The following is a 22,468-nucleotide window of genomic DNA, read 5'->3' on the forward strand; positions in this document are numbered from 1 at the left end:
GTCAAGTAATATAGTGTATAATAAAAATAAAAGTAGCAAATCTTTTGGCAGAGTTTCAGGCAAACGTAAAAAATCCATAATTCAAAACTTCACAAATGTAAAATATGCCTCAAAACATTTGCAAGTAAAGGCGCATTAAGAATACATGAAAAGATACACGCTGGAAAATCCCTTTCTAAATGTGCAATATGCTACAAAACATTCAATACACTACAAAGATTAAAGCGACATATTATGATTCATACTGGGGAACTCCCTTTTAAATGTGAAATATGCTTTAAAAAGTTTATTCTACTAAATAATTTGAAAGCACATTTAACTATGCACAGTGGAACACGTGCTCACAAATGTGAAATATGCAACAAAACATTTGGAACACCACAAGCATTAAGAGCCCATAAAATAATCCATATCGAAGAACGCCCTTATAAATGTGAGACATGCAATAAAACATTCAAAATAAGAAATAGATTAATCCAACATGCAATTATTCATGTTAAAGAAAACCCTCTAAAATGTGAAAAATGTGGTAAAATGTTCACAACAAAACAAAAATTAAATTATCATGCAATTGTACATGCCAGAGGAAGCGGTTATAAATGTGAGACATGCAACAAAACATTTACAACAAAATTTGAATTAAAGCGACATAAAATGCTACACACTGGGGAACGTCCTTACGAGTGTGGGATATGTAACAGGGCATTCATAACAAAAAAGGAATTAAATCTTCATGGACTTGTACATACCGGAGTACGCCGTTTTAAATGCGAGGCATGTGATAAAGCATTTAAAACAACCCGTGCATTAAAACTACATAAAATGATGCATACTCAAGGATACCCTCATAAATGTGCAATATGCAATAAAGGATTTGTAACAAAATTCGCATTAAACCAACACGAAATTTTTCATACAGACGATCCTTATAAATGTGTAACATGCAATAAAACATTTGTATCAAAATACACATTAAAATTACATGAATTGCGCTATAAAGGAAGGGAATCAAAGCATCGTGAAATGGGGTACACCGGAGAACGCTCTCGCACATGTGAAATATGTAATAAAGTATTTAAAACAAAAGAGATATTAAAGAAGCACCAGTATGTCCATGAAGAAAGAACTTCTTACACTTGTGAAATATGCAGTAAAACATTTTCTGGAAAATACACATTACATGTACATAAAAGGATCCACACTGGAGAATGTCTTCACAAATGTGAAAAATGCAGTAAAACTTTTACAAGTATTACAAATTTAAATCGACATAATCTTGTCCATAGTGAAGAACGCCCTTTTAAATGTGAGACATGTGGTAAAGCGTATAAAGCAAAACGGACCTTACAACTACATGAAAAATCACATTGAAATAAAGATCAATTTTTTTCTAATTTTTTTTATGAAATATATACCATAAAAGAGAAAATGTTTTGAAATTTATATACACAGGTGTATCAATATGAAATAAGCATTTTGTGTAAATAAAACTAATTTTTAATAACAAAGTATAATTTTTTTTACTTTTGTTCATTTTGCGGCCACCGCGCTAAAATTTTATTGTCTTTTGCAGCGAATAAATAAGACAATCAACTACTCGTATTGTAAGTTATAGTAATGAGCCAAAAATCGAAAATGAAAATTTTCGCATAACTTCACGTTTTAGTGGTTTCTGAACAATCTGACACACCTTAGAAAAAATAGATGTGTGTGTGTGTGTAAGGATGTATGAATACAACTTTTCGTCGACGTTCTCGGGAGTACCGCCGAACCGATTTGAATGATTGAAAAAGCAATAGTTTTTGCGAGAATCCGAGCATCCGATTGGAATGATTTAAAAAACATTCAATTTGTAATGATAGGGAGAAGTGATGATTAGTTTTTGACAAATGCAGTTCCAGCTGTTTTGGAGGTAGGGAGTTAAATGTGCAAAAAATAGCATTTTTTGAGAGAATGAAGCATCCGATTTGATTGATTCAAAGATGCATGTGTTGACACAAAAATTTGCTTTTGTAAAAAATATTAACTTCCCGTAGAGTAAGTTATAGTAATCGTCCAAAAATCGAAATTGAAAATTTTTACATTTCTTCACGATTTGAAGGTTTCTGAATACTTTGGCATACGTCAAAAAATATGGATCTATGTGCGTATGTATGTATGTACGAACACAATTCTTTGTTCACGTTTTCCGGCGTACGGGTCAACCGATTGGAATGGTTCAAAAAATATTCAATTCCTTTTTATAGGGAAATGTGCTGATAAATTTTTGACAAAGGCAGGTCCAGCCGTTACGGAGATACGGAGCAAAGAATGCAGAAAATAGAAATCGAGTTTTTGAGAGAACATCCGATTTGAATGACCTAAAAAACATTTAATTCGTAATGATTGGGAGAAGTGGTTATTAGTTTTTGGCAAAGGCAGGTCCAGCCATTTTGAAGATACAGAGCTAAAATGGCAGTTTTTGAGAGAACTAAGCATCCGATTTGAGTGATTCAAAAAAACTTTTGCTTGTTTTAACAAAATATTGCTTTTGGAAAAAAAAATGTTTCAAATTTTTCTTTTTTTTTAATTTTTTTTCAAAAAAATTTTTTTTGTATGCCGAAAATAATTCAGATTTTAATTTTTATTCTGTTCTAATATACTTTATACAAATAATTTCAACTTTGCAATTCAGTTTATATAATTCTTATAAATATTCGACAATGTTACAATATTTTAGTACAAGAAACTTTCTGCTTGTTTTAACAAAATAATTGCTTTTGGAAAAAAAAATATTAAATTTTTTTTTTGTCTAAAAATTTTTTTTTTTGTATCTCGAAAATAATTCAGATTTTGGTTTTAATGCTGGCTAAAGTTCTAAAGCTCACTTATATACTTCAAATAAATAATTTTAATTTCGTAATTCAGTTTATATAACTTTTATAAATATTAGACAGTATTTATAATAATCTATATGTTAACCGTTGAACCGTGCGGACGTGTTTTTTGAAGTGTCGTAATGTCTCTGACACAATTAAATATTTTGGAATCGGATTCCAAAAAAACCTACAACTGCTGTGAAACAAAACCTTCTGCAAGTGTGGGTGTTTGTAAGAACTGTGGCAAAATTTACCATGTGAGTTGTGCCACAAGAAAAGGTTTTAAATTCGTTGTTGGAAATTTGATACAGTGCTGTGAGGTGAGCAGTGAAGTGTCGAGTGACAAACATATGGATACTATTAACAACTTAAAACAAACAATTACCGACAAAAATACCATAATAGACGATAAAATGACAATAATAAAGGATAAGGAATACATAATTCAGAATCTTGAAGAAAAAATTAAGATGCTGCAATTATTAAAGCCAAATGAAAAGAATAAAGAAGTTTCGTCAGCTGCACCCAATATTGATAGTAATACTGAGAAAGCAGCATCTAAGAAGCCTAAACATAAATCTACCAATAAAAACAGTGCCAATGCTAATAAGGTCTCAAAAGAACAGGTGAGTGTTGCAGTAGCAACTGCTTTAAAGGAATTAGACAAGCGTAGAAGCGAAACATTCCGAGATGCGGTTGCCAACACGGAGCTGCCTAATCAATCGACCCAAGCTGAACAACAATCAATTAAAGCAAATGACGATGGAAACTGGACTTTGGTCCAGAAAAAGAAGTCGCCGAAACGAAAAAATAAAGCCATAGAAGGAACAAATGTGAGCACTACACTCGCGGGAGTTGTGAGGAAGGCTCACTTGCATGTGTTTCGCCTGGCACCGGAAACATCGACGGAAACTCTAAAAAATTATTTAAATGAGAAAAACTTCAAAAATATTGAATGTGAGAAAATGGCTTCTAAACATCCGAAAACATATGCCTCTTTCAAGGTATCCGTTGCAGAGAGTGAATTGGAAAGAATAAAATCTCCGGATGTTTGGCCAAAAGGAGTCTGTGTGGACCGTTTTTTATTTCATCTGGGAGAAAAAACGAAGAAAAATTGTTAAACTGGTTTAATATATAATGTCCTTGTACATTCAATGTTTATCCAATAAAACGGAGGCATTAACAAAAGTTGTCCATGACAATAAAATAAACATTTTTTGTTTATGTGAACATTGGCTTGGCAACGAGCAAAATCGACCTATATACGTGATTTTCGGCTAGTCAGCTCATTCTGCAGTAGTATACATATGCACGGAGGTGTTGCTATTTACTGTCGGAAAGCGATAGAATGTGGCGTCGAAATTTACAACAAGCTTCCCAATGAATGGAAATTGAAAAGCAGGAATTGTTTCAATGCGACTGTCAAAAAACATCCTATAGATCAACCTATTTATACAATAAATTAATTCTTTAATCTAAGTTAATTATTAATTGTAATTAGGTTAATCTTGAGTTGTTCATAAATATCACTGATATTACTATAGTTATATTATAATATTGTGATAAAAATAATAATTGTATTGACGTAAATTGTAAATATTGAATTTAAATAAAGTATCTATCTATCTATCTATCTATATGAAAACATTTAATATTTCTCGAACATTTTGTTACGGTACGGGAAGTTCGAGCAATTTGCCTTAAGGCTAATAATAAATATAAATATAAGACACCAATAGTTTGAGATTCCTATGTGATTGAAATTTATAAAATGGTAATTTCTTATAATAAAATGTAGGTAACAACTGATTACAGTTAACGGCCGTTCTTAAATAAATCATACATTTTTAGAACATGAACATGAACATGAAGTTAGACTAATGCCGCTTACAACTATTTTTAGTTATAAGACTTGAGGACAGTTTCTGCATTATTATATATTTGTATTTATTATTAGATGATTTTCATTATTTTTGATTATTGTAATTATTATTAATCATGTCTCCGTACAAATAAATATAAATTGTCTCTGACATATTTTGGCGCGCATTTCTCCATTCTATATTGGCGCGCAAAGATAAGAGAATTGGCGCGACTGGCACGACAGTGTGATGACTTCATAGTAAAAATTCTGATCTGATCGGTAGTGCTGGTGAGGACGAAATAGTGAAGTAAAATCTTTGTAAAGAATTATATTGTATTTGAATAATTTTTTATAAATATACGTTAAATGATATTTATTAGTGATTTTAAAGTATAAATTACAATAAGCCAAAAATGTCTGAAGAAAGAAACTCAAACGTAACAATTAAAATGGAACCAATTGAAAGTCTACAAGTGAAACAGGAATTAGATGTTTACGAAAGAGAGCCAGAAAATGAAGAAATTTATTTAGAGCGTTTTTTAAATTCAGAGGTAACAATAGTAAAACAGGAAACTATTGAGTTTCAAGATGCTGGTTTGAGATTAGATCAAACAAGCTATAACACGAAACTGCATAAATGTAACATATGCAAAAAAATATTCGAAACAAAGCAATTATTAACCCAACATAAATCAATCCATACTCAAGAAAGAGGTCATAAATGCAAGATGTGCGGTAAAACATTCAAAACATATTACTTATTAAAAGTGCATCACTTGAACTATACTGGAAAACACACTCACGAATGTGTAATATGCAATGAAGGGTTTCTAAAACTGAACCATTTAAAGCTTCATTTATTAAAACATACTGGACAGCGTACTTATGCTTGTGCAATATGTAATAAAACATTCGCAACAAAAGAAGATTTAACGCAACATAAAGCTATCCATAGTATAGAACAGCCTCTTGTATGTGAATTATGCAGTAAAAAATTCAAAAATAAACATACATTGAAACATCATCAAATTGTTCCATAACGGAGAATATTCTCATAAATGTGAGATATGCGATAAATCATTCAAAAGAAAATCCATATTAACAATACATCGAAGGATCCATACAGGGGATTGCCCTTATCAGTGTGAAATATGCAATAAGAAGTATACTTGTTCCAGCAATTTGATAAAGCATTCAACAATGCACAGCTTAGAACGACCATTTAAATGTACCACTTGTGGTAAAACCTACAAAATTAAACGAGATCTAATTCGACATGAAATGGTTCATACTGATGAATGCCCTTTCATGTGTGAAAAATGAGGTAATAGATATAGAACAAAACGCTCATTGCAGCTACATGGTAAAAGTCATAGAAATATTGAAACATTTTCTCAAATTCATTAAAAATATATGCATATCGTACTAGAGAGCTATGTTTCAACAGAATATACAAAAATGCTGTGCTGAATGATAAACATCATGTATCTATTAGTGTACATACTGAATAAATAAATGTTAGTTTTTTATTTTAAAAAAATTGCTATATATTAATATATTTATTAAATATATATATATATATATATATATATAATATACTAGATGACCCAACAGACGTTGTTACACGAAGCTAATTTCTGATAATTTTGTCATACCAACATACGAAGCGCAACCGAGAATAAAAAAAGTGTAACAACATTGAAAGACAAAAAACCTATGTGCGTCAAACAAAACTGTCAAACAAAAAAACGAAACTGTCAAACGTCAAAATAGCACACCCATTGTTATATTGTCTCTCACCTCTCACATTTAGACACCTTTTAGACAGTTAAATAGAAATCCCAATTGTCAGTATATAATTATTTACGAAAGCGGTTCTTTTACATTTACATGATCATACATTGTCTCTTCACAACCAATATTATTTCAGGGAACCAAACATATAGTTATTCAAAACCTAGTACAGTTTTGTTAGAAATTATTAGGAAATTTTTAATTAGGGCTTCGCAGAGTGTTTTAGTATAGTTATTTTATTTACGCAGGTAAATGTTATTCAGGTTGTTTTTGTTTGCTTAGTGTGTTTTAATTCTATTGTAGGGTTCACTGAATTAAGATTAGGACTTCAGCCTGAACATCAAAATAGCTACAAGAGTCTTGTAGCATGTAACATCTGATTATTAGAACTTAACTCATATGTATGTATGTATATATATATATATATATATATATATATTAAAGGCTAGCATATGTATAGTAATGTAATTAACTTAAGTTCAGTCCGATATTTCTGCCTATTTTTATCTTTAAGTGATCTGATTACTTATTCTAACAATGATTAACGTAGGTAATAAGAAACACAATTAAAACCATCTATTTCATCAAATATTTTTATTCAAAATATATACACATACTATTTACAATATAAAGCATGTCACAGGAAACATGTAATAAATAATATAGAATAAATATAAATAATATAGAATAAATATAAATAATATGGAATAAATATAAATAATATAGAATAAATATAAACATTGAAATTAAACATAAAAAAGAGAAAAGAATTGCATTTTGAAGAAATGTTTAGCCAAACCAAAGTTAAACCGAACAATAAATGAAAACTGAATTTTAAAATTTAAATGGAAGTATGGACAGAAACCTTGTTATATAACTTCCACCAACCGAAAAACCGTATTTTTTGTAGAAATGCTACCTAGTAAATGCTGCTAGTTTTATTGTTCTCAAACCATTTCTCAACACTGGTTTTATCGTTCTTGTCTAGATATGTAGCATATGGTATCACAGCTTTGCATTTGATGTTTCGTATATCTTTCCTGGTAATTATTGATGCCCTTAATGGTAAATGTCCTTCATATGCTGCATTTCTAATATTTTCCAAGATCATGTCATCTGAAACTCCTGCTATAACTTGATCTATAAAATAATTGTAGAGTTATTAATAAAACAAAAATGTATTTAGTTTTATAATCATACAAGTCAATTAAAAATTTACCCTTGATATGTTCTTTCAGGCTCTTATCTAACGAAAGAAATTTTTATATCTTGACTGTGTCACCAACATGTTGTGTTCATAAATAAATTCAACATGAACTGTTCCATTGTGATAATAGTACAACAAATCCTTGATGGCAAGCATATCCGGTTTTGTGCTCGTTTTAGTAAAAAACAAGCGTACGGTGGGTTTTGGTCATATGTATATGACCTGTGGCAATCGAAATAAATTGTCTTGTCATCAGTTTTTTGATTTATATCCTGAATTGCATTTTACATAATGCGAAAACTCCTTCCGCTCTATGTCCGCTTTCCACAATTCAAAATCTACAAAGTCAAAAATGTAGGTAATTGTGTAATTAGGGTTATAAATTATGAGAGAGAAGACTTCAAACCTTTAATGTTTTGAAACACAAACTGTTCATAATCAATTGTAGTTTTGTGATAAAACTCAATATGATCGTATAAACTTGTGTACCTAGAAAAAACAGAGGAGCAGGGAGGGAGTGGACATCTTATTCTGGTTTTCCTTGATGGTGTACCTACAAAAATGATTTATATGTAACACAATAATAAATAAGATGAATGTACATATATAAAAGCACTACATACCTGTAAAATTTTTCTTAGTACTGATTGGGGAACTGGGAATGGGAGGCGTGTGAATTTGAACTTTGGTAGAGGAAGTACAAGGATGTGGCGATAAACTTACGTGGGGATGTTTGTGAAGAGGATCTGATGTGGGTGAAAGCAAATTGTAAGGTGATGTCAAACATGTAGTAGTATATGAGGTGGGTAAAGAAGGATGCTTTATATTTGTTTTAGTGGAGGAGGAAGGTGTGTAATGTCTTCAAAAGATACCGAAGAAGACTGGGCAGGTGAAGGGTTAGGGATATTATTATGAACTTGGCTCACATGACGAGTTAATAAATATTAAATTAAAAGTTTTAAGGCAGAAAGCACACGCATTGGGATAAACAGCTCTTGGCTCTTTGTCATGTTTTTGTCTCATGTGGCGATACAAGGAGCTACGAGCTGTGAATGGAATCTGACACTCGGTACAGAAAAAGTTGCTGTCCATGTTGCCACATAAGTAAAGTAATAAAGTGAAATAAATAAAAGTAATGAAGGTAATAAAACGTATCGTAATAAATGTAAAGAAAATTAGAAGCTAAAAGTAAATATATAAAGTGAGTATCTAAATGCTATTAATTCTAAACTAAATATAAACTTAAATGAGCAAAATCTAAAAATAAGCTTATAAAATAGAATGTAACCTAAAGTGAAATAAAAGTAAGTATCTAAATAGTAAAAATATGAAACTAAAAATAAACTTACGCAAGCTAAGTAAAAATCTAAAAAAACACGTAACTAAACTAGAAAGAAACTTACGCAATCTAAGTAAAAAATCCTAAAAAACACTTATTGTAACTATGTAATATGAAAAATAAGCATGAATTATAATAAGAAGCTTACTAGAGCAAAAAAAGCAACGCAAGGAAAGCGATCCAGAGCAAAAAAACGAAAAACCGAACTGAAATATGTGAAAAAAACTGTTATAAACAAATAAAAAAAGAATAGAATTAGAAATAGCAACAGAACGAAAGAATTCTAATTACACGAAAAGAAAAAGCAGAAAATATAATAAAACGCTCACTTGAAACGAAACCGACGCGACGCTATACCCACAAAAATGAGAAAAGAACGCGGAACTAAATATTCCACGAAATGACAGGTTATGCCATAGATAAAAGAAGAGTATAATGGGTTATGCTCTATCCCGGAGCCAACTTCAGAGCGTAGGTGCTTTTTAAACGTCAAAACCCATCCGCCATGTTATCAGAATTTAGTGGCTCCTGACGTTGTTTTGTACCCACGTCTACAATTCAAAAGTTCCAATTTTTTTAATATCCTATTCTATACTTTTTAATATCCTATTTGATGTTCTGCCTTTCTGATTCATTTATAGTCTTAGCATAAGCAGTATAAGGAATTCAGAAAAATATAATATAATATCTGCGTACTAATATCACACTTGATTTTTCAACACAACATAATATTGCTTCAATAATTTAGTCTCTAATTTTTATAATCTCGTACGATATATTAGTTGTTTTTGGAAATTATAATTTCTAAAGTACATTTTCCTTACTAATTATTTAATAAACATTATTGTTTATGGTCAAATCTTAGGTGAATTAATTTGTAAAATCTAGTTTATATGTGCACTATTCAATCTAAGATCAACTTGCTAAATATTCTATATCCAATGCCAAACAAATAAATTTTTGACACTTGAAACAAAATTCTAAATCATATTTTTAATAAGTAGAAATATTTTTTTGTATTGTTAAATGATTTAGTAAAGTAAACCAAAATGTGACATGCATAAGTTTAAAAAAATAATGTATATGCAATTTTGGACTTATTGCGTTAGTTATTAAACTGAATCATATAATTTCATTTGCCAAACATACGGTTGACTGTATTTTATATTATTTTAATTTCTGGCACATCTTAGCTGCTTTTCGGCAATAATAATGTAGACATTATATTTTTCTTGTATGTAATATTCTAATATTATCTAGGCTCATATAATTTCAGATAAATTCAAATTTCAAGCGAATTAACATTTCTAGCAGATGATAGTTCAAAATGTTTTCAATGTCAAACAACGATAAGTGGTTGTTTGTAAGTTTTGCCATTTCTTCTACAATATTACTATAGTTTTATCGTTCATTAAATCTTAAAAATTTTCTTCGACAAACACTAAAAAGAATTATCAAAATCCGAATAGCCGTTTAAGAGAAGTATCATATACTTGTACAGAAGAATTTTATATATAAAATTATAAATATAAATTATAAGTGTTATAACATGGTTATGGTTTTTTAATGTTTTTTTATGTTAAAAACGTGTCGGCCATTTTGTTGTACTAAGACATTGCTTTGTGTTTTTAACAATAACTTTTAAAATACTAATTATAACTAAATACTATTTTCAAGAAAATTGTTACCGCATTTTCTCAAACAAAAATATTGTAAAATTTGTGCTTATATTTTTAAAATATTTCGAAACTTGCATAATGTTGAAAACGTGTCAGCCATTTTGTGATACAAAAACATTTTCTGTATTTTTATTAATAAGATTTAAATTACTTATTATAACTTAATACTATTTTTGAAAAAATTGTAGCTGAATAAATTTTCTAAAACATTTTCTTGGACAAAATTATTGTTAAATCTGAGCTTATATTTTTAAAATATTTTTAAACTTGGTTAAAGTTGAAACCGTGTCGGATATTTTGTGGTACAAAGACATTTTTCTGTATTTTTAACAACTTTTAAATTACTTATAACTAAATTCTGTGTTTAACAAAGTTATTGCTGAATAAATTCTCTGAAACAATTTCTTAGACAAAAATATTGCAACGTTTAAATTTTTCTTAGACAAAAATATTACGTTTAAATTTTTCTTAAGTGGTCCGTGGCACATTTCTGGACTGTAAAGACATTATTTGGTATTATTGTTACTAACTTCTAAATTAAGTGTTCAATTTTAATTAATAAACATAGCTTAATTAACTATTAAGTTTATTAAAAATCGTATATTGTAAATTTAGTGCTAGTATATCTAAAATAGTTCCAAAGTTACATAAGACTTCTAAGACTCATTGAAGAGTATATACTGCCTTGTGCAAAGACATATTTTTATATAAACTATGAACTTTTTTGTTTATAATTTTATGTGTTTATTATAGTTTATTTATTTTTGTAAAATAAAATAAAATATAAACTAGTTGGTTTGGTATTTAGCCTTGAGGCAAGTTACATGAACTTCCCGATATGTGTAAATAATCGACTTAATCAAAAAAAATGTGTAAATAATATACTTCATCAATCCTACTTCAAAAAAAACGATAATAATTTTAGCAAACTTTGACGAATTTTTAAAATTAAACTACTTGTTGTAAGGCCGTAATATTGCAGTAAGTTCTATAAGACATGATGTATTATCGCCAAAATAAGTTCCATGAAAATCGGCTTAATTTTTTTTTCAACAGTTAATTACAAGAAAACGGCTCGGTAGATTTTCACCTAAAATTAATCAGTACCATTCCCAACTAATATCTTTCGAACAGTTTTTGATATTTTAAAATCGGTTCGGTAGGATGAGCTTAAATGTCGTCGAAAATTTAACACTTTTTTTCAACGTTCAATTACAAGAAAACGGCTCGGTAGATTTTCACCTAAAATTAATTAGTATCATTCCCAACTAATATCTTTCGAACAGTTTTTGATTTTTTAAAATCGGTTCGATAGGATGAGCTTAAATGTCGACGAAAATTTAACACTTTTTTTCAACAGTTAATTACAAGAAAACGGCTCGGTAGATTTTCACCTAAAATTAATCAGTATCATTCCCAACTAATATCTTTCGAACAGTTTTTGATTTTTTAAAATCGGTTTGGTAGGATGAGCTTAAATGTCGACGAAAATTTAACACTTTTTTTCAACAGTTAATTACAAGAAAACGGCTCGGTAGATTTTCACCTAAAATTAATTAGTATCATTCCCAACTAATATTTTTCGAACAGTTTTTGATTTTTTAAAATCGATTCGGTAGTATGAGCTTAAATGTGGACGAAAAGTTTAACACTTATTTTCAAATTACAAAGAAACGGCTTGGCAGATCGTTGCACAAAACTGACAAACGATAGTCCTCACCGAAATACATCAAATGGCTTTTAAATTTCTAAAATCGGTTCAGGCGTTTTTGAGAAAACGTCGATCAAAAGTCTAATTTTGACAAATGCCAAAAAGACCATACTGATTTTTGCAAACTTTGACGAATTTTTAAAGCTGAACCAGTCGTCGTAGGGCCGTAATATTTTAGTATGATCTAGAAGACTATGGTATCTATCGTCAAAAAAATAATCATAAAAATCGTCGAATTTTTTTTTTAAACTTTATTACAAGAAAACGGCCCGGCCGATCTTCACCAAAAACTAATCAGCACGATTCCCAACCAATATCTTTCGAACGGTTTTTGAATTTTCAAAATCGATTCAGAACTGCGGGCTAAAACGTGGACGAACGACTTTTCACTTCTCTGCTATTTACGAAAAAACGGTTTGGCCGATCGTCGCACAAAACTGGCAAACAATAGTCCTCATCGAGATACATCGAATGTCTTTTAAATTTTTGAAATCGGTCCAGCCGTTTTTGAGAAAACGGCGATTTACGGCAAAAAATCTGTTGGTGCACACGCACACACACACACACACACACACACACACATACTTTTTCCAAATTTGGTCTCATTCGATTCAGAATGGCTCGAAACGTCGAGAAAACATAAAATTAGCGAATCGGATTTTTTGATGAAAACATAAACTTCTCCTTCGGGAAGTTAATTAGTAGTTAAAATACAAATAAAACCATTGGGTTTTTCATCTAGAAAATGCCACTAGATGAAGAACTAGAATTTCAAAACCAATTACTCAACGTCTATCTGTAGACAGATTAATTATGCTGACTATGCATAATGTATGGAAGTCGGAACTTAACATGACCTTGCCGTAACATTTTTCTGTTGTGCGGCAGAATCGGTTTCTTAGTTTAGCTTTTTAACAGCAGCTATCCACTGTTCACGTTGATTTAATTTCCATTTGGGAAATATATAGAATTTACACTCGCTTTTTCTACTGTTGTTTTTGCAATTTACTAAACAACAACTTCGGTATTTCATTTCTATTTTATTTATTTAAATTTGAAATAAAATAATATTTCACACGTATTTGTTCGCTATTTTGGTTATAATAGCCTCTCGTAGTGCTCAAAATGGCCACTACGAGCGCTTCAGTCAATTTGAGTTTTCCTTCCATGCTCTCTCTACTGCTGTAAATGAACTCTATGCTTCAAATGCAAATGTCAAATAATAAATGTAAAAGTTGAATTTATTTATCACATTGACTAAAATTATTGGTATTATTATTTAGCAAACTATTATTTAGCACACAACTATTTTTTAATTTTTTTTGTGAAAATATTTAAAAATGTCGGAAGAAACGATTATGTCTATGAATGATTGGGTAGTTAAAATTGAACCACCAGAATATTCACCAGAAGACATTAAACTCGAAATGGAGGATGAATTTGATGATCCTGATGTTGCTGTTAAATCTGAATCGTGTTCTGAAGATAATGATACGTGTTTAGAAAGATTCATGAATTCCGAGGTTACAATTGAAGAAGAAGTCAAACAGGAGTTAGTCGAGACATCAACTTATGAATGTCACATTTGCAATAGAACATTTACAGAAACAAATCATCTAAAAGAGCATATGATCGAACATATGCCTAATAATAGCAAAGAAAGTCCTTTCAAATGCGAAATCTGTTACAAGACTTTCAATCAATTACGTAATGTGAAAAAGCACATGCTCATTCACAGTGGTGAGCGTTCCCATGAATGCAATATATGCAAAAAGACTTTCACAGAAAGAGGTAACCTGAAACGTCACATGCTGATGCATAGTGGAGTATGTCCTTATGAATGCAATATATGCAAAAAAACATTCAGGCAATCTGGCAATCTGAAAAGTCACATGCTGGTGCATAGTGGTGTACGTCCCCATGAATGCAATATATGCAATAAGACATTCATAAAATCAAGTTATTTGAAAAGTCACATGCTCATTCACAGTGGAGTACGTCCTCATGAATGCAATATATGCAAAAAAACATTTGCACAATTGTGCAATCTGAAAAGTCACATGCTGATACACAGTGGAGTACGTCCCCACGAATGCAATATATGCAATAAGAAATTTACACAATCAAGTCATCTGAATCGTCACATGGTCATTCACACTGGATTAAGGCCTCATGAATGCAATATATGCAAAAAGACATTCAGACTTTTAGATACTCTTAAATCCCACATGCGCTTTCACAGTGGTGAGCGTCCTTATGAATGCAATATATGCAAAAAAACATTCACGCAGTCAAATAATCTGAGGCATCACATGCTGATCCATAGTGAAGTACGTACTCATGAATGCAATATATGCAATAATACATTCACACTTTTAAGTGATCTAAAATCTCACATGCTCATTCACAGTGGTGAGCGCCCTTATGAATGTATTATATGCAACAAGACATTCAAGCAATCAAGTAATCTGAAAAGTCACATGCTGATACACAGTGGTGAGCGTCCCCATGAATGCCATAAATGCAAAAAGACATTCACAGAAAGAGGTAATCTTAAATGTCACATGCTGACACACAGCGGAGTACGTCCTCATGAATGCAATATATGCAATAAGAAATTTACACAATCTAGTAATATGAAAAAACACATGCTGATTCATAAACGAGAGCATCTTGATAAATAAAGTATGTAATAAGAAATTTACTCAATCGAAGGGTTTGAAGAGACATATGGTACTTCATAGTCAGAAGCGTGATGAAGATCAATGAAACATAAGCATATTTGTTTACTTAAATTTAAATATTGTAAAATTTTCTTGCATTGCAAAATGGAATGTATAAATAGTATGAAATATACAGTAAACACTATATAATATCAATATTATTTCATAATTTTTTATTATTTTAATTTTTATGAATTAAGTATTATTAATAAGGATTAGTAACCATTGGTTTCAGGTTCAAATACAAATACCAATCTTGGTCAGCAGTAGTGATATTAGATATTCACAAGGAATATTATATTATTAGTAAATCATACCTACAATTTAAAATAAAATGAATTATTTTAAAAACAAAAATTGTTGTCCAGCTATTAGCCTTAAGGCACCACTAGTCAGTTTGCACTAGTTTTTTAAAAGTGTTATATAGTAATTATTTTAGATAATCTAATTAGCTTTAATCTTGTATAAGATTATATTTGATTATCTATTACAGTTTAGAAGCTATTGATATAAGTAAATATAAAAAAATGTCCAGGCACGATCTAAATGTTTTTAGCTTTATGCAAGTTTATAAATATTTTAAAAATATTTGCACTAGTTTTGCATTATTTTATTGTTGGACAATATTTTGAAAAAATTGTTTAGGTATAATTTTCTCTAAGACTGTGATTAATTTTGAAAAGCAGTTTAAAAGTTATTAAATTTCTTTACATATTAATTACAATCTGTCTATAGATAGACATTGAGTAATTGGTTTTTGAAATTCTAGTTCTTCATCTATTGGCATTTTCTAGATGGAAAACCCAATGGTTTGCTTTGTATTTTTATATTACATTCTAGTCTAAATTTTATCTTATTTCACAAAAATGAATAAACTATAATATATACACATAAGACTGAAAATACAAAGGTTTATAGTTTATATAAAAAAATGTTTTCGCACAATGCAGTACACCCCTCCATGATCAAGTAATCTTTGAAGCATAATGTAATTTTGAAAATATTTTAAATATATTAGCACTTATTTTACAATATAAGATTTTTAATAGACTTAAAATAAATATAATTAATCTAGCTACATTTTCATCTAATATTATATTTAGATTGAACACGTAATTTAGAAGTTAGTAACAATATATTGTTATTATTTGTTTGGAATTATAATACCAAAAATTGTCTTCCAGAAATATGCTATTTAAACTTCAAAAAAATATTTTAAAAATAGAATTAGAAATTTTACAATATGATTTGTCTGGGGAAAAATGTATTAGAAAATTTATTAAGCAATAATTTTATCAAAGATAGTATTTAGTTATAATCAGTAACTTAAGAGTTATTAACAAAATACAGAAAAATGTCTTTGTACCATAAAATGGCCGACACGTTTTCAACATTATTTACAACATTTTTGTTTGAAAATGAAAATGAAAATGTTTTAGAGAATTTATTCAGCTATAATTTTGTCAAAGACTGTTTTCAGTAATAATAAATAATTCAAAAGTTATTAAAAACGAGAAACAATGTCTTTGCACAACAAAATGGCCGACACGTTTTCAACATTGTGGAAGTTTAAATATATTTTAAAAATATAAGCAAGAATTTTACTACATTTTTGTTGAAAAAAAATGTTTTTAAAAATTTATTCAGCTACAACTTTTGTTAAAGACTGTATTTAGTTATAATAAGTAATTTAGCAGTTATTTTAAAAAATACAGAAAAATGTCTCTGTACCACAAAATGGCCGACACGTTTTAACAATAAAATGCATTAAAAAATAACTGTTAGAATGGGTCAGCACTTTTTTTTTAATTACTATATTTGTTACAACTGCTAAATAATTAACATCTTGTAACAAAAATGAACAATTATATAAATTTATTAAAAAGAGCACAAAATAAAGGACAGAATTTTTAATAAAATGATATTTGTAGTATGTTAATTTAATTATAAAACAAAAGCAAATAATAATAATTATTATTATAATATAACTAATAAGTAAAATTTCTGAATTATAAAAATAATACTAGAAAAACAATAAAGTAGAATAAAAACAATAAGTGAAAGATGATAATAAATATAACAAATAACAATATCGAAATAATAAGATAATAATTATAATAATAATGATAATATAAATATAATAATAATTCTGTTTTTTGTTGAATTTCTTCATTTACAGGCATCATGTTGCTGTGATGAAAATATTGTTTTTTTATGTTATATTGAGCTTTTCGTATTTTATAAAAAACTCTTCGTGGCAGTTGGAAGGAATTCCTTCAAAATTGTAGGAGATTTGTCAAGCCTCAAAAAATATAAACAAAGTGAATTATTATTCTGGTAAACTCATTTTAATACTACCAATTGTATAATATTTCTTTTCAGAAGATCTCGTAATTTTGTGTGCACTGTGCAATGAAATTTTTACATGTGCGCGTTCCAAAGTTATGTTTTGTGTTGTTTGTTATAACTCGAAATAAATTATTCAACAAAATGTCCTCTTCAATTGATACTAAATTTAGGATCTTAATTTAAATAACCTAAAGAAAATATAATCTGAAAAATATTCTATAAATACAAATGAGTATAAAATTATACAAGTGAGTGCCTTTAGAGTATAGGATTTGAAATAAATACGTTTTCCAAAAAAGAGTGTGAAAGAAATAACATTTCAAAAAAAAATTATATTTTGAGTGTCTAATAATACTTTCGAAACGTTTAGTAATGTTTCTGTGTACAAATGAAACTACTCAGTACAATTAAATAATATTCATCTGAAACACCCTATTAAATTTAATTGAACATAATCAGTCAAAACCATTTGACTATTGACGTATGAGCTGCCTGCTGACCAAGATTGGTATTTGTATTTGAACCTGAAACTAATGGTTGCTAATCTTCATTAATAATACTAAAATTAAAATATGAATAAGAAATTATAAAACAAGATAGATATTATGTAGTGTTTACTGTGTATTTCATATAATTTATACATTACACTATATGCAAGAAAATTTTACAATATTTAAATTGAAGTAAACAAATATAATAATTACTTATATTTCATTGATCTTCACCACACTTTTGACTATGAAGTTCCATGTGTCTCTTCAAATCATTTGATTGAATAAATTCCTTATTACATATTTCACATTTACAGGAATTCTCTCGTTTATGAATCAGCATGTGTTTTTTCAGATTACCAGATTGTGTAAATTTCTTATTGCATATATTACATTCATGAGTGCGTACTCCACTATGTAACAGCATGTGACGTTTCAAATTATTTGATTTTGTGAATGTCTTTTTGCATATATTGCATTCATGGGGACGCTCACCACTGTGTATCAGCATGTGCATTTTCAGATAATGAAATAGTGTAAATTTCTTATCACATATATTACATTCATGAGTGCGTACTCCACTATGTAACAGCATGTGACGTTTCAAATTATTTGATTTTGTGAATGTCTTTTTGCATATATTGCATTCATGGGGACGCTCACCACTGTGTATCAGCATGTGCATTTTCAGATAATGATATATTGTAAATTTCTTATCGCATATATTGCATTCATGAGTGCGTACTCCATTGTGCATCAGCATGTGGCGTTTCAGATTGCCTGATAGCGTGAATGTTTTTTTGCATATATTGCATTCATGAGGACGTACTCCACTATGCATCAGCATGTGACGTTTCAGATCACCTCTTGCTGTGAAAGTCTTTTTGCATATATTGCATTCATGGGGACGCTCACCACTGTGAATGAGCATGTGCTTTTTCACATTACCTAATTGATTGAAAGTCTTGTAACAGATTTCGCATTTGAAAGGACTTTCTTTGCTATTATGAGGCAGATGCTCCATCATATGCTCTTTTAGATGATTTGTTTTTGTAAATGTTCTATTGCAAATGTGACATTCATAAGTTGATGTCTCGACTAACTCCTGTTTGACTTCTTCTTCAATTGTCACCTCGGAATTCATGAATCTTTCTAAACACGTATCATCATCTTCAGAACACGATTCAGATTTACCAGTAACATCAATATCATCAAATTCATCCTCCATTTCAAGTTTAATGTCTTCTGGTGCCATATCGCCATAATCGGCCATATGATCTTTTAAATGATCTGATTCTGCAAATGATCTATGGCAAATGTGACTTTCATATGTTGATGTCTCGACCAACTCCTGTTTGACTTCTTCTTCAATTGTAACCTCGGAATTCATGAATCTTTCTAAACACGTATCATCATCTTCAGAACACGATTCAGATTTAACAACAACATCAGGATCATCAAATTCATCCTCCATTTCAAGTTTAATGTCTTCTGGTGAATATTCTGGTGGTTCAATTTTAATTGTCTGATCATTCACAGACATAATTGTTTTCTTCGACATTTTTAAATATCTTCACTGCTTATACTCACAAAAAAATTACGAAAATAGTTGTGGGCTAAATAATAGTCTAGATTTATCAATAATTTTAGTCAATGTGATAAATAAATTCAACTTTTACATTTATTATTATTATTTGGCATTTGAAGCATAGAGTTCATTTATAGCAAAAGAGAGAGTAGAAACTCTTTTTTTATCTATGAATATAGCGTTCCGTAGTGCTCAAAATGACCACTACGAGCGCTTCAGTCAATTTGAGTTCCCCTTAGCGAATATGTTTCTGCTCTATTTACTTGAGCGAGTTTTTGAAGATTTTATGGGATTTTCAAAATTAACCGCCTTTCCCCACCAAACACCACGTGTATTTAAAGTGAAAAACACTGTAAAATTTTTGATTTTTTTTTGAAAATATTTGAATTAAAAAAAAATCAGTTAAAAAATAAATACACGTGATATCTTACTATACCCTCTCTCCCCCACGTGATATGTTGTGATTTTTGTCTAACCCCCCTCCCCCTCAAAACCTCACGTGAATAATGGATTCCCCCTGAAATATAAAATATGTATAAATAACTATTTGAAAATACTTAAAACAATCGCTATTAATCATTAATCAATATTTATTGATCACTGATTTTTTTCCATCTGTAAGTCATTTCTTGTATTTGTAAGTCAATCTGAACCGATTTGTCGACACAAAAAATAGATTGTTAGAATTAAAGCTGAAAACCAACTGATTTGTTAATGCGTTAAAGCATATTATATGATATTATACATAGAAAATATGTCATATTTTCAACATTTACGAATGTTATATATAATTATCAATAAATTATCAATATTTTAAACTAGTTGGTATTGGTATTTAGCCTTGAGGCAAGTTATATGAACTTCCCTATATGTGTAAATAATCGACTTAATCAATAATAAACAAATAAATTCCGAGTGAATTTATTACACATAATTGAAAACGAACGAACACCTTAACTCGGAGTATCTCTACAAGCAAATTTTCAATTTTTATATTTGAACCAGTTTCCGTAGGACTTTAATAATTTATTAATACCAAGTACTCTAAAGTTATACAAAGTAAATCGTCTAATTTTAATTTTAACAAACGTCAACAAAACTACTCATTTTCTCAAAATTTGATGATTTTTTAAAATTAAACGACTTGTCGTAAGGCCGTAATATTTCAGTAAGCTCTGTAAGATCATGATCGCCAAAGAAAGTTTCATAAAAATCGGCCTAAATTTTTTTTTTCAACAAGAAAACGGCTCGGTAGATTTTCACCTAAATCTAATCAGTTTCATTCCTAGCTAATATCTTTCGAACAGTTTTTGATTTTTTAAAATCGATTCGGTAGAATGAGCTTAAATGTGGAGCTCAAATTACAAAGAAACGGCTCGGCAGATCGTCTCACAAAACTGACAAACTATAGATACATTGAATGGCTTTTAAATTTCTGAAATCGGTTAAGGCGTTTTTGAGCAAAGGTTTATGAAGTCTAATTTTGACAAATGCCAAAAAAAAACGATACCAATTTTTGCAAACTTTGACGAATTTTTAAAGCTAAACGAGTTGTCGTAGGGCGGTAATATTTTAGTATGATCTAGAAGACTATGATATCTACCGTCAAAAAAAAATTATAAAAATCGCCGATTTTTTTTTTTTTAAAACTTTATTACAAAAAAACGGCCCGGCCGATCTTTACCAAAAGTTAATCAGCACGATTCCAAACCTATATCTTTCGAACGGATTTTGAATTTTCAAAATCGATTCAGAATTGCGAGCTAAAACGTGGACGAAAAATTTTTCACTTTTCTGCGATTTACAAAGAAACGGCTTTGATGATCGTCGCGCAAAGTTGATAAACGCGCACATGTGTGCACACGCACACACACACATCCTTTTTCCAAATTTGGTCTCATTCGATTCAGAATGGTTTGAAACATCGAGAAAACATAAAATTAGCGAATCGGATTTTTTGACGAAAACATAACTTGCATTTTGTTTCGTTTAATTAATACTCAACTAGTTTAAGTTTGATTCAAATCTATCTTTATTAATAATAACATGAAATAATAAATAATTAATGAAGTACACAATATATTGTGTAAGCTACGATGGAAAACCTATATTCAGAATTATCGCTTTTTGATAAGTAACGTAACGATGTTCGGGATGAATGAGAATAATAACAAAACCCTTAGAGATCATAATTGCTTCCAACTTTTTTTTCAAAATGCCACTAATGTTATATTTTGTTAGTTGCTATAAATATTCTATTATAACTATTTAATGTTACCATCATTTATTGATAAATCTGTAGATTTAAGATTTAAAGGTTTTCAATTTGATATCTACAGTTTTCTACAGTTTTTTTTCTGGCCTATCTACAAATTTTCTCTATGGTGGACTTGGCAACACTTCTCTATTGCTACAAATGAACTCTATTGCTTCAAATGTCAAATAATAAATGTAAAAGTTGAATTTATTTATCATATTGATAAAACTAAACTATTATTTAGCACACAACTATTTTCGTAAATGTTTTGTGAGTATAAGTAGTGAAAATATTTAAAAATGTCGGAGGAAACAATTATGTCTATGAATGATCAAAAAATTAAAATTGAACCACCTGAATATTCACCAGAAGACGTTAAACTCGAAATGGAGGATGCATTTGATGATCCTGATGTTACTGTTAAATCTGAATCGTGTTTTGAAGATGATGATACGTGTTTAGAAAGATTTATGAATTCCGAGGTGAAAATTGAAGAAGAAGTCAAGCAGGAGTCAGTCGAGAAATCAACTTATGAATGTGACATTTGCTATAGATCATTTGTAGATCAGATCATTTAAAAGAGCATATGGCCGATCATATGCTTAGTC

General features: G+C 29.5%; 3 protein-coding genes across 3 annotated transcripts; 2 read left to right on the forward strand and 1 right to left on the reverse strand.

The window, feature by feature from the left end:
* Positions 1-321: 321 nt before the first annotated feature.
* Positions 322-1,371, forward strand: LOC113391156 (zinc finger protein 708-like). The gene has a single exon (XM_026627115.1). The coding sequence runs from the start codon at positions 322-324 to the stop codon at positions 1,369-1,371; it is 1,050 nt and encodes a 349-aa protein (XP_026482900.1).
* A 12,421-nt stretch (positions 1,372-13,792) lies between these two features.
* LOC113391157 (zinc finger protein 525-like) lies at positions 13,793-15,136 on the forward strand. Its single transcript, XM_026627116.1, has 3 exons — positions 13,793-14,192; positions 14,238-14,362; positions 14,744-15,136. Exons 1-3 carry the CDS (start codon positions 13,793-13,795, stop codon positions 15,134-15,136), a joined length of 918 nt encoding a protein of 305 aa, XP_026482901.1.
* A 2,562-nt stretch (positions 15,137-17,698) lies between these two features.
* On the reverse strand, positions 17,699-19,576 carry LOC113391158 (zinc finger protein 99-like). Its single transcript, XM_026627117.1, has 2 exons — positions 18,931-19,576; positions 17,699-17,712 (listed from the first exon to the last, which is right to left on the reverse strand). The coding sequence occupies exons 1-2, from the start codon at positions 19,574-19,576 to the stop codon at positions 17,699-17,701; spliced, it is 660 nt and encodes a 219-aa protein (XP_026482902.1).
* Between the last annotated feature and the right edge of the window lie 2,892 nt (positions 19,577-22,468).

This window comes from Ctenocephalides felis, unplaced genomic scaffold, assembly GCF_003426905.1.
Source record: "Ctenocephalides felis isolate EL2017-DRISC unplaced genomic scaffold, ASM342690v1 CF-g0.4_SCAFFOLD_00845, whole genome shotgun sequence".
Lineage (NCBI taxonomy): Eukaryota > Metazoa > Arthropoda > Insecta > Siphonaptera > Pulicidae > Ctenocephalides > Ctenocephalides felis.